At 37.7% G+C, this 12,893-nt stretch overlaps 1 protein-coding gene across 1 annotated transcript in view; it reads left to right on the top strand.

Moving 5' to 3' along the window:
* The window catches only part of DAZL (deleted in azoospermia like), a 26,572-nt gene extending 14,740 nt beyond the window's left edge, over positions 1-11,832 (top strand). The window contains exons 7-13 of the mRNA XM_006170717.1: positions 467-530; positions 617-756; positions 3,841-3,912; positions 5,418-5,468; positions 6,612-6,725; positions 8,100-8,198; positions 11,683-11,832. Of these exons, the coding sequence (XP_006170779.1) occupies positions 467-530; positions 617-756; positions 3,841-3,912; positions 5,418-5,468; positions 6,612-6,725; positions 8,100-8,198; positions 11,683-11,736 (594 nt within the window). The 3' untranslated portion in view covers positions 11,737-11,832. The remainder of the gene's footprint in view (positions 1-466; positions 531-616; positions 757-3,840; positions 3,913-5,417; positions 5,469-6,611; positions 6,726-8,099; positions 8,199-11,682) is intronic.
* Positions 11,833-12,893: the final 1,061 nt, after the last annotated feature.

The following is a 12,893-nucleotide window of genomic DNA, read 5'->3' as shown; positions in this document are numbered from 1 at the left end:
CCACGTCACAGTCCTTTTGACTCAGTCTTGAATAGCTGGGACTACAGATGGGCGTGACTGCAGTGTGCTGGGTATGTCAGAAATCAACCCAGGCCTCCCATGTGTGCTCACTCCAGCAAGCAGCAGTATCCCGTGTATGCTACTGTAACTGGACCAATCTTTTAACTTTTAAAAATTTTACAGCTGGACCTGTTTCTTTTTGACTGGGAACCTAGCTTTGGCAACTAGAGAGAAGGACTGGTTGGAGATAGGGTGAAAGGTTTCTAATGCGATTTCACTTGACATATTTTGATTAGAGTACTAGCAGTAAGGGGGCCTCATGGTGACAGATTGTGATTTAATGTATACTTACCACCGACATTCTCTGGCAGTGGTAATAAGAACTTTATAGGTCCTGGGATATTTACCCGAATCTTGGAAGTAAAGACGTAAATATTGATTAGTTTTGTTGATGTTTTATTTTCAGTCACAGATAAATTTCCATGGTAAAAAGTTGAAACTGGGCCCTGCAATCAGGAAACAAAATATATGTAAGTAATAAAATAAATCGTTTTGGTTGAGTCATGTGCTGCTTTTCAAAGAACTAAAATGGGTTTTGTTTTTATTATTTTAAAAGGTGCATATCATGTGCAGCCGCGTCCTCTGGTCTTTAACCCTCCTCCTCCACCGCAGTTTCAGAGCGTCTGGGGTAGTCCAAACACAGAGACTTACATGCAGCCTCCGACCATGACGAGTCCTATAACTCAGTATGTCCAGGTAAGAAGTGCCTGTGTGCCCGTCTTCTCATTTAATGTAGTCTTCTTACCCTCTGTGGTGTTATGTCCACAATCCCCCCCAAAAGGAACAACACAGCCCCTATTTGAGTGGTTTGAGTGATGGGAGGTCTACTACTTTTATTAGAAGTCTGTTCTTAGTCTTCTTCCATATCCTGAGGTAAAATCTGCTTCTCTTTAGTTTGCAAGCCTTTACCTTAGATGTGACCTCTGTAGCCCTTCCCTTCTTCCCCATGTAACTGCTAAGCTATCTGAAGGCAGCTGTCCTCACAGGACTGTCTAGTTTATTCTTCTCCCAGGTTAGCGATTGCTGTGTAGCTTCTCATGTAGATCACTGACTTTCGGATATATTTCTGTTCCTGGAATGTGAAGGCTCCTGATGTATTTTACTATATGTGTAAACTTGAGTTTCTGGTATGTAGTTTATCTGTTCCTGGTTACTTTACTAGTTAAGGTGGGATTTGGCATATTTATTCTCTCCTATTCATGATAAATACACATTTATTATTAATACTGATTTTACTTCTCTCTTTACTTTCTTCACTTTCAAAGACACTTTGTTGAAAAAGAAACAAAGTAATAGTGAAAGAGTTCTGCAGTGTCTCATTTGTCTACATTTTCTACCTGAAATGTAGGGTATATCTTTGATTTAACCTATTTATTTATTTATTTATTTTAAAAGAACCAGAGAGAGGGTGGGGGAGAAAGAAGGCGAGAAAGCAAGCCGCCAGGTCCAGGACTCAGACTGTGGTCAGCCATGTGGGAATCTAGTGCCCTCAACCACCACACCACCTGTGAACCTCCTGTAGGGGACATCTTTTTTGCTCTAAACATAGCTACTGTAAAAGCCCTACTTGGTTTTTTTTGAGAGGTTTTTGCTATAGGGTGCGTGCGCTCACCAGAAAGACAGAGAGAAATTACCCCCTGGGGGGATGGCCACGCCGCAATCCCTTCTCCTCCATTCTCCTCTCGGGATCTTGGGCACGCACGCACACGCTCCCGGCGAGTTTAAGCACCGGGTCCAGGACTCGAACTGCAGTCGGCTACATGGGAGTTCAGTGACATAGCCATTATGCCAACTGCTGGTCCCCCTACTTGTTCTTAACATTTACTGTTGAGCCATTACCTATTCTGAGTATATTCATATATGCTACTAACTATATATTTTCAGTGAATCCATATTTATTGAAAAATGTAAAATGTTTTGAGTTAGATAGAAATGCCCTTAATTTTTAGAAATGAAATACAGAAATATCCATAAAGTCTATAGGAAGTTTTGACATTACCCCACAAGATTGTTAAATTAACAAGAAACTATCTAAAATATTTTTATGAAGAAATAGCTGCTTTGCGACCAGCAGTTAGTGTAATGGCTATGTCACTGGACTCCCACGTAGTCAGCCACTGTTCGAGTCTCAGACCAGGTGCCTTAAACTCACTCTGGGCATGTGTGCCCGAGATCCCAAGAGGAGAATGGAGGAGAAGGGATTGCGGCGTGGCCATCCCCCGTGAGGGGTGATTTCTCGCTTTCTGTCTCTCTGTCCCTCTCTCTGTCTTTCTGGTGAGCGCACACTCCCTATAGCAAAAACCTCTCCAAAAAAAGAAATAGCTGCTTTAATTTATACCCAGATCTGTCGTAAGAGAGACTTATAACTAATGTAAGGAAGAACTTCAGGGTAGGCATGAGTGTACAAATAAGGTGAACTCGGGCTGGCAGGGTCAGCCATTTCCCTTGTCATTTACCCTTCTCTTTGCTCTGCCTGAAAGGCTAACGTTGATGGGAAGTATTTTCTTCATAAAGTCAATCATTTATTTAGAATCTTGATGTTGGATAGAGAAAAAATAAGATTTACAGTTTTCATATTGCATTGGGAATAATATTCCTTTTTGATAATTAAAAAATTAACGTACAAATCTATTTTTTCCTGTAGGGGACATCTTTTTTGCTCTAAACATAGCTACTGTAAAAGCCCTACTTGGTTTTTTTTGAGAGGTTTTTGCTATAGGGTGCGTGCGCTCACCAGAAAGACAGAGAGAAATTACCCCCTGGGGGGATGGCCACGCCGCAATCCCTTCTCCTCCATTCTCCTCTCGGGATCTTGGGCACGCACACACACGCTCCCGGCGTGAGTTTAAGCACCGGGTCCAGGACTCGAACTGCAGTCGGCTACATGGGAGTTCAGTGACATAGCCATTATGCCAACTGCTGGTCCCCCTACTTGTTCTTAACATTTACTGTTGAGCCATTACCTATTCTGAGTATATTCATATATGCTACTAACTATATATTTTCAGTGAATCCATATTTATTGAAAAATGTAAAATGTTTTGAGTTAGATAGAAATGCCCTTAATTTTTAGAAATGAAATACAGAAATATCCATAAAGTCTATAGGAAGTTTTGACATTACCCCACAAGATTGTTAAATTAACAAGAAACTATCTAAAATATTTTTATGAAGAAATAGCTGCTTTGCGACCAGCAGTTAGTGTAATGGCTATGTCACTGGACTCCCACGTAGTCAGCCACTGTTCGAGTCTCAGACCAGGTGCCTTAAACTCACTCTGGGCATGTGTGCCCGAGATCCCAAGAGGAGAATGGAGGAGAAGGGATTGCGGCGTGGCCATCCCCCGTGAGGGGTGATTTCTCGCTTTCTGTCTCTCTGTCCCTCTCTCTGTCTTTCTGGTGAGCGCACACTCCCTATAGCAAAAACCTCTCCAAAAAAAGAAATAGCTGCTTTAATTTATACCCAGATCTGTCGTAAGAGAGACTTATAACTAATGTAAGGAAGAACTTCAGGGTAGGCATGAGTGTACAAATAAGGTAAACTCGGGCTGGCAGGGTCAGCCATTTCCCTTGTCATTTACCCTTCTCTTTGCTCTGCCTGAAAGGCTAACGTCGATGGGGAGCATTTTCTTCATAAAGTCAGTCATGTATTTAGAATCTTGATGTTGGATAGGGAAAAAATAAGATGTACAGCTTTCATATTGCATTGGGAATAATACTCCTTTTTGATAATTAAAAAATTAACGTACAAATCTATTTTTTCTGTAAACTTTATTTTCAGGCATATCCTCCTTATCCAAGTTCACCAGTTCAGGTCATTACTGGATACCAGCTGCCTGTATATAATTACCAGGTAAATTAAAAGGGAATAAAATGACTTAGGTTGGAATAAGATTGAGGGCTTTTTATTTACGTATAGTATGTCATTTAAACTAATGACATATGTCTAAGTTTTTATTTTTTAATCTTTATTTGCCAGAGGGTATGTGTACTCTAGAGAAAGAGAGAAGCACCCCTCAGTGGAATGTAGTCACAGTGAAATCCTTTTTCCTCCCCATCAGGATTTTAGGGATACACATACACATAAACACACACCCCCATTGTGTTTTTCAAATTGCCAAGGCTGGGATTTGAATTGCTGTCAACTATATGGAATCCAGCTCTTAGTACACAGTGCTCAACCACTGGGCTATGGGGCCTGCCCACTTTAATTTTTTGCCATAGGGTATGTGTGTTCACCAAAGATGGAAGGGGTGGGGAGTGAGAAACGGCCGTTTCCCAATCCCTTCTCCAAACCCTTCTTGAGATTTTGGGCACACGTGGCACATGTTCCAGGCATTTTACTGAAGCATCTCGGTCCGGGATTCAAATCTTGGAGTTGGCCATGTGGGATCCAGCACTTTAACCCCACACCACCTACTGTCCCCAATTTTTAAAAACTTTGAATTAGTCTAGAATAAAGGGCTTTCTATTCTGTAGAGGTAATGGAATGATGTTTTGATGGGAATTAATTTAGAGCAAGAACTTTCCTCAGTAACTATTTTCTAGGGTTTGGTGTCCCCTTTATATAGTTCAACATGTATTCTTCCATTATCACTGTCAAATAGCTGAAACATCCAGACAAACTTTTACAAATTTTTCTAGGGGAATAGATCGAAATAAAATTATTAACTTTTTTTTTTTGGGGGGGGGGAGGTTTTGCTGTAGGGCACGTGCGCTTGCCAGAGAGACAGAGACAGAAAGTGAGAAATCACCCCCCAGGGGGATGGCCACACCACAATCCCTTCTCCTCTTGAGATCTTGGGCATGCACACACAGGCTCCCGGTGTGAGTTCAAGCCACCGGGACTCGAACTGCAGTCGACTATGTGGGAGTCCAGCAACATAGCCATTACACGAACTGCTGGTCCCGAATTATTACTCATTTTTTAAGAGTACAGAATTCTAATTATATTTGATAATATTTGTTTTAGTTACTCCTACAGAATACTAGTACTCTGAATTTTTTCCCTATAAGTATGACTACGTTTATCACCCATGAATGTATCTGTGGTAAGAACTATTGAGTCATCAGAAAAGTCGTGATGCGTAGAAAAATATGTTATGACTTTTCCAATGACCTGATATACTACCACCTTTGAATTTTCCTAAGTGCTGATTCCAGAAAATTGAAAAAAGGGAGGGTTTATATATGGAAATTAATAATAAGAATCTCAGGTATAAAGTACTTTCTTCCATTCTGTTTCTTTTTTGTAACAGCACATTAAAAGAGCCAGCATGATAATCTCTCAACATTATCTGTCTCATATTTTTGTGAAAAAGTGTGGTATTACTTGAATAATTTTTTTTTTTTTTTAAGATGCCACCACAGTGGCCTGTTGGTGAACAAAGGAGTTACGTTATACCTCCGGTAAAGTGAATTAGCTTAACATATTTTCTAAACTTTATTTAAAAGTATTTTCTCATTTGATTATTACAAATTTCTTGACCTTATCCCATTTAATGTATATTTACAAATACTTTTCAGTGTTCTCGATATTGTGTGTGTTCTGTATTCCTATGGGAGAAACCACTTTTTGTTTCTCAAGTGTTTGTGTACTTAAGCATCGGATGGTTTGCCTAGGAAGAGTATGGTTATTTGTTGATAGAATGTGTGTTCCAAGAATGGTGGTATTAATGAGGTTTTAAAGCTAACGTTGAATTTGCTTAAAATCTGCCTCTGGTTTTGCTACCCATAAAAAAATAAGTTGAAGAGAGACAAATGTTTTGGTGTTTAATACTGTTATAAGAAAGAATGAAACAAAAAGCGTCACTACCTCTAAAACACCTGAGCTTTTGTTAACTTTCATCTTTCATTAGTATTGGATTTTAGAAGGATGTACTAAGGCACTCCCTTACAACATATTAGTTTCTTTCTCTTGGAGTCCTTTTAATTCTGATTATGGTGAAACTTCTAAGACATTTGAAAATAAAAGGCTGCCTTGCTGCATTTTTAAGAAATAATTATTTATCTTTATTATGATTTTTTTTTTAATTTTGCTATAGGGAATGTTTGTTCACTAAAGAGAGAGAGAAAGAAAGAGAAAGCAAGCTGCCAATTGCGTGACTCAAACTGCAGTCAACCATGTGGGAGTCCAGCATCTTAACCAGTATGTCACCTGCTGGCCCCACCTTGCTGCATTTTAACTATTCAGTTTACAGTAAAGTTTCTGTAATGACGTAATTGACTTTCAACATGAATTACATTAAAACTTGCAGCATCAGCCTATCATTTAAGAACAGATAGCTGGAGCCTGCAGGTGGCATAATGTTTCGGGTACTGTACACTCATGTGGCCCACTGTGGTTTGAGTCCTGGACCTGGTGGCTTGCTTTCTCACTTTCCCTCTCTGTCTCTCTCTGGTAAATATGTATACCCTAGAGCAAATTTAAAATAATGATAATAAATAAAATGGAATGATTAGTTCTTTCAAAAGAAAATTTTAAAAAGAATTTATTACTTAGAAAATTATCAGTTTATTTCTTTAATTATACTTTTATTATTTTAAATGTAGGCTTATACAACTGTTAACTACCACTGTAATGAAGTTGATCCAGGAGCTGAAGTTTTGTCAAATGAATGTTTAGTTCACGAAGCTACTCCATCCTCTGGAAATGGCCCACAAAAGGCAAACATCTAATTTTTTATTAATATTTATGCTTCATATTTATTTTTTCAAGTTTTTTTTTTAAATTATCTAACTTAATTTATGTATGTATTTTAATTGACCAGAGAGGGACAGAATGAGGGAGAGAAGGGGGCAAAGTGCGAAAGCAAACAGCCACGTCTGGGACTTGATCTGCAATTGGCCATGTGGGAGTCCAGTGCCCTTAACCACCATGCCATATGCTGTCCCCTATTTTTTCAGGTTTTAGTAATGACCCTTTGAGAAGCGGAGGTCTCTGCCCAAATGTGGAGGTTGAAGAAATTTCACACAACCTCAGACTTTGTAGTATTTACAGATAGTTTGTGATTCACTAGTCCTTGCCTCTCTTTCAGTGCCATTTTTTAACCATACTTCGATAAATGTTGTGTTAATATGATTTGTCTGAATATAATGGACACATTTCTTGAAGAATCCTATTTGAAGGATTGATATGAATTAGTCTAGCTTGTTTTTTTACAAACAATTTAAATACTACGTAACTGAACACTAATACACATTACGTTACTACATTGTTTCCTCCATAACATTGTAGATGGTAGCAGCTCTCCAGTGTAGTCTGCAGTCCTTACTCAAATGCTGAAGCAGACAGTGTGTTTCTTCTGTTTTCATTGTCAGAGGTTGTGTGTGCCTACCAGAGATAACCCAATGGGATGTGATCGTGCTGGAGTCCTTTCTCCTCCATTTCTCCATCCCGTCATGATTTGGGGCAGCTACACGTCTGTACCTGGTGTGTTTTTCAAGCCACTGGGGCCATGATTCACACTGCAGTTGGCCATGTGAGATACAGCTTCTTTCCACGGTGCTACAGGGCTGGCCCTTTACTATTATTTTTTGTTAAATCATTAGAGTGTATTTCTATAATAATAATAATAATAATAATAATAATAATAATAATAGTCTGAGAAGAGACTGTCTTTCTCAGTGGAGAAAAGTGTTGAGAACTATAAAACCAAAAAATGAAAAAAATTCCCTGATTTAATCATAATTAAAAAATTTGAAAAAAGTATTAAGGTAGCTTACAATACAATTATAGTATCGGGTCTTGAGTATATTTTCTTAAAATATTGGTGCTCACTATTTCTTAATATGTGCAATTAAAGAGCCTTATGCAACATATATTTTCACTTTAATTCAGCTTTTTAAATCAGTATTCTATCACTAAGGTTCTAAATATTTAATTTGACAGAAGATTTACATACCAAGGGATTTATTGTCAGAATTATGAATCACATGAGAATGTTTTAGAAATAAGTGTATATGTTCACTGAACTTTAAAAAAAATAAAAAACAATAAGAAGAGTAGTCTTTGGGTGACTGATAACTTCTGTGTTTCAGAAATCTGTGGACCGAAGTGTACAGACTGTGGTATCTTGTCTGTTTAATCCAGAGAACAGACTGAGAAATTCACTTGTTACTCAAGATGACTACTTCAAGGTATGAAAGGAATAGTGTACTAGCTTAAAGTAGGTCTGTTAGCTTTGAAGTATCTATTTTTCCTGTGGCATATTTAGTTAAACTATACTTGTGTTTCATGAATCCAGTAGTCTACTGTGCATGGGTTTTACCTGACAGTGTATTTAATGTTGTTCACACCTTGATACAGTATAGTTTGTCCTTGGGGAAGAAACCCTAAGCTGAAGCTTGTGATTGAAAGAGTTCATGAGAGACAAAAATCAAAAGGAAATATTTGCTTGATCAAATAGTAAAACGTGAGATAAAGAAAGGAGAACTTAATCTATGAATGATAAAGAGAACAAAGGAAGTGAGTCGCGTAGCTGATAATGTAAACCAGTGTGAAGGGAGAACCGGTAAAGTGGAGCAGCTGAAAGCTGAGTAGAAAGACATGGAAGTCGGTTCAGTGAGTTGGAAGAGAAAAGTGTGTGTTTGAATTTATGAAAGTTGTGGTTTATGATCCTGCTTCAGGACAAGTCATTTCATCTTAATTAAGGCTCCAGTTTTTACAAATCTAAAGAATGGAAGCATATGACTAAAGGTTGTGGGGATCCGTTAGTTGTGTTTGTGAATATGTAAAAGAACTAACTGATCAATCCAATGGGAAGGAACATTATGTTTAGTAAAAGGCAGTTTTTCTTTAAATAATAGATTTATTGAGATATGTAGTTCAGATAATAAAATTCATCATTTAAAGTGTGTATTTCAGTATTTACAGAGTTGTACAACCAGGACCAGAGTCAGTTTAAGAATATTTTTTCTCACTCCCCAAATAAACCACCTACTCGTTAGCAGTCATTTTCTTTTCCCACAATCACTCTAGCCCTATGCAATCACTAGTTTACTTTCTTTCTCTAAGAATTTTCCTGTTTGGGACATCTACATTTCTTGTAAGTAGAATCATACAATATGTGCCCTCTTGTGACTGGCCTCTTTCACTTAGTGTAATGTTTTCAAGGTTCACCAATACTATAGCTCGTATTCATTTTTTAAATTTGTAATACACCACATTCTGTTTAACTGTTTATCAGCTCGTAGGCATATGGTTGTTTCTACCTACTGCCTATCATGATTAATGCTATGAACATTTGAATACAAGTTACTGTGTGGTCATGTTTTGTTTCTCTTGAGTAGATACCTAGGAATGGAATTGATGAGTCATGGTAACTGAATAACCTTTCAGTAACTGTCATTTTTTCCTTTTTTTTTTTTTTGGGTTTTTTTGTTTTTTTTGTTTGTTTTTTTTGAGAGGTTTTTCGCTATAGGGCGCGTGTGTTCACCAGACAGACAGAGAGAGACATAGAGACAGAAAGCGAGAAATCACCCCCCAGGGGGGATGGTCATGCCGCAATCCCTTCTCCTCCATTCTCCTCTCGGGATCTTGGGCACGCACACAAACGCGCCTGGTGTGAGTTTAAGCCTCCAGGTCTGGGACTCGAACTGTGGTCGACTGCGTGGGAGTCCAGCGACATAGCCATTACGCTAACTGCTGGTTCCCTCAGTAACTGTCATTTTGCATTCAAAAGAAAGGTTATTAATCATTTTGTGTCTAAAAGTGAGAATAACCTTTATTCATGTGTGAGTGGACATAGGATGAAGCTTAAAGCTTTTCGAGGATGGGGCTGGCAGGTGGCATGGTGGTTGAGGGTGCTAAACTCCCACGTGGCCAACTACGGTTTGAGTCCGGAACCTGCGGCTTGCTTTCTCACTTTCCCTTTCACTCTTATTCTGATGAAATTAAATTCAATAAAATAAATAATTTTTAAACCCCCACCTTTTCAAGGGTATACTAAAGTACACGGAAGCCCTTCTGTGATGCAGAAGAGTAGAACCATGGTGGGATGACCTTCCAGCCGTCTTTGCAACAGAGAGTAAACATGTCCATTGAGAGTTCACGCTTGTTCTCTTGTCGTTTTATCCTGCATAGGTAGTGCAGCTAGGGAGGAACTGGAGCTGTTATCTTGCCCTCAATTCTAGAGGTTAAATAGTACTTGCAGAAAATCGTTTTTCAATTAATTTTTTTTATTATATTTAAGTTTGCTATAGGGTACCTGTGCTCACCAGACAGAGATGGGGGGTGGGGGGGAAGGAGGTAAGTCATCAGGTCCAGGACCATGGTTTGCCGTGTTGGAGTCCAGCACCTTAACTGCCATGCTACCTGCTGGCCCCCAGAAAATAGTTTTTAAGCTTGGATTTTCTCCTCATATTAGACAAAAGCCTCCCTTTGAACGCTCAGTTTTCTACTCCTTTGGGTTAGGAATCTTTTGGCAGCCTGCAGTTGTGTGCCATCTAGACCTATTTTAATTGGCTAAATGATTATGTTTTCATTGAATTTGATGCATTGGGGCAGTTGAATACGTTCACTATTTTCCTGGTAAATCCACTTTATGTTCTTTTAATTCCATATCCTTCAGATTCTTATTTCCTCCTACATGACCTCTGAAGACATAAGAGTTTGTAACTTACTTTCCTAGGCTTTAACCTGAAAACAGTGTTATAGTATTGACTGATGATACAGGATCTAATCATATGCATTAAATTCTATGGATTAAATTCATTTAGTATCAAATCCTATGGGTTGAATTCAGACTAACTGTATGGAAAAGAATATACTATTGTGATATTACTGGTTTGTTCAGTCTTATTTCTCTTTATAAGGCCTCACTTCATTCTGTTGGCCACGTAGAGTGAACACAAAATTCTGCATGTATTTGAAAAAATTTTTTTTTTATTTCCTAAAGAGTGATGTGTCTTCAGAGGCAAAGGATATGTATGCCTTATGCCAAAATTTAGTATCTTTTAACTTATTTTTATTTTTATTTTTTGGAGAGGTTTTTGCTATAGGGTGCGTGCACTCGCCAGACAGACAAGAGAGAGACAGAAAGCGAGAAATCACCCCCCGGGGGGGTGGCCACGTCACAGTCCCTTCTCCTCCATTCTCCTCTGGGGATCTTGGGCACGCACGCACACGTACCTGGTGTGAGTTTTAAGCCACCGGGTCCGGGACGCGAACCGCAGTCAACTACATGGGAGTCCAGTGACATACCCATTATGCTAACTGCTGGTCCCAGTATCTTTTAACTTAAAAACAGCATTTTAGAGTAAATTGAAGTGCTGTTTTCAGCTATGATTTCTATTAAATGTGGTTTAGTTAGTAAAAACAATGCTTTTTAAAATTATATACAATTTCCACTACCTATCTTTGAGACATCTCTGCCAAATCACTAAAAGTGTATAAAATAAGTCCTATACTTCTGTACTAACTAAATTGTTTATTAAAACTAGTCATCTTGGTCTGTTTGTTATCCTAAAGTTCAGGAATGCTTTCCCAAGAGGACCATCTTTTTCCTTATTGTTTGTCATCTTTAAACCTAAAAAGAAAAAAGATAAAGTATTTTTCAAGTCTCTCTTAGGTCATAGTAGAATGGAAAAATCTCAGTAAAGAGTCTGTTTCTGTCTTTTCCAGGATAAAAGAGTACATCACTTCAGAAGAAGTCGGGCAGTGCTTAAATCTGTCTGACCCTCTCCACTAACTTGCTAGTCTCATGGGGAGTTGCTGGTTTGGAATATTATGAAGAGATTGAAAGTTTTTCACCACTATTTTGATAAATCACACTCAGACTTATTGTACAAGTTATATTAGATTTTATTAGCTTGTCTAGTTTTATTTTATCTTGAAATTGTTCTTCCTTAGAAGTTTATTTAGAAACTGTTTCTGTGTTGAATATATAGTTGAAATTAAAAAATAACTGATACTGAAAAGAATAGCTGTAAGATTTACCTGTAAGAATTTTTTGAGTTGAAATTTAAATAGTTTAAAAAAAATGGTTTTCCAAAATTTGTTTTAAAAGCCCTATTTTGAAAGGTCAGAATTTTGATAGCTCATATTAAGCATTTCACTTTTCTAACAGGTATCTAGGAGCAGTATGTTTATAATATTGGGCTTTATTTGTAATTTGTCTGAAATTTACCACAAAAACAATTTTTAAAAGTACATTTTTAATCAGTGGAATTATTATATAGTTCACTTTATTGCAGTCTTCCTTATTTAAACCCATTAAAACAGATTCTAAGCAAACAGTCCAATCATTGGGTCTTAAGTTGATTAAAAAATTTTATCCATTATCTAGAATCCACATATATATCCTATTTGATTGAGAGGGTAATTAGGATAACTAAAATTCTGGGCCTAATTTTTTTTTCCAAATCTAAGACAAACCAAACTTTACTAGGTATATAATCTTCTCAGTGAGTTACCATTCTTTTTTCTTCTTGAATTTTTTCCCCTTGAAATGCGAAACTCAATGGCTATATCTTAAATTGTGCAAAAATATTGATATTAAAGAATGCTGAAAATTTTTTATGTCACCGAATGGTTAATCAGAGTATCTTAAAGGAATTGTTTTATAAACATTAAAATATTTTTGTTGTAGAGTAAATAGATTTTAATTTTGTTTGTTAGCCTATTTCCTTTTGTAAAGTAACATATGTCTAGAAGAGTCAAAGGAGATAGTTTTGATGTTCCTAAACTATAGAAGTTGTTTGCATATCCTGAGAGTGTGGTAAAGGTGAGAGTTGATGGTCTGCTTCTAGATGAGCTGAGCTCCTCGTGGACACTCACATTGTGCAGGCAGTTTGCACCGGAGTCCTTTTGCCATGTACACAGTCTTCAGCATG

This window comes from Tupaia chinensis, unplaced genomic scaffold, assembly GCF_000334495.1.
Source record: "Tupaia chinensis unplaced genomic scaffold, TupChi_1.0 Scaffold148822_2, whole genome shotgun sequence".
Lineage (NCBI taxonomy): Eukaryota > Metazoa > Chordata > Mammalia > Scandentia > Tupaiidae > Tupaia > Tupaia belangeri.
The sequence above is the reverse complement of the archived record's forward strand: the minus strand, read 5'-3'. Positions and strand labels throughout refer to the sequence as shown.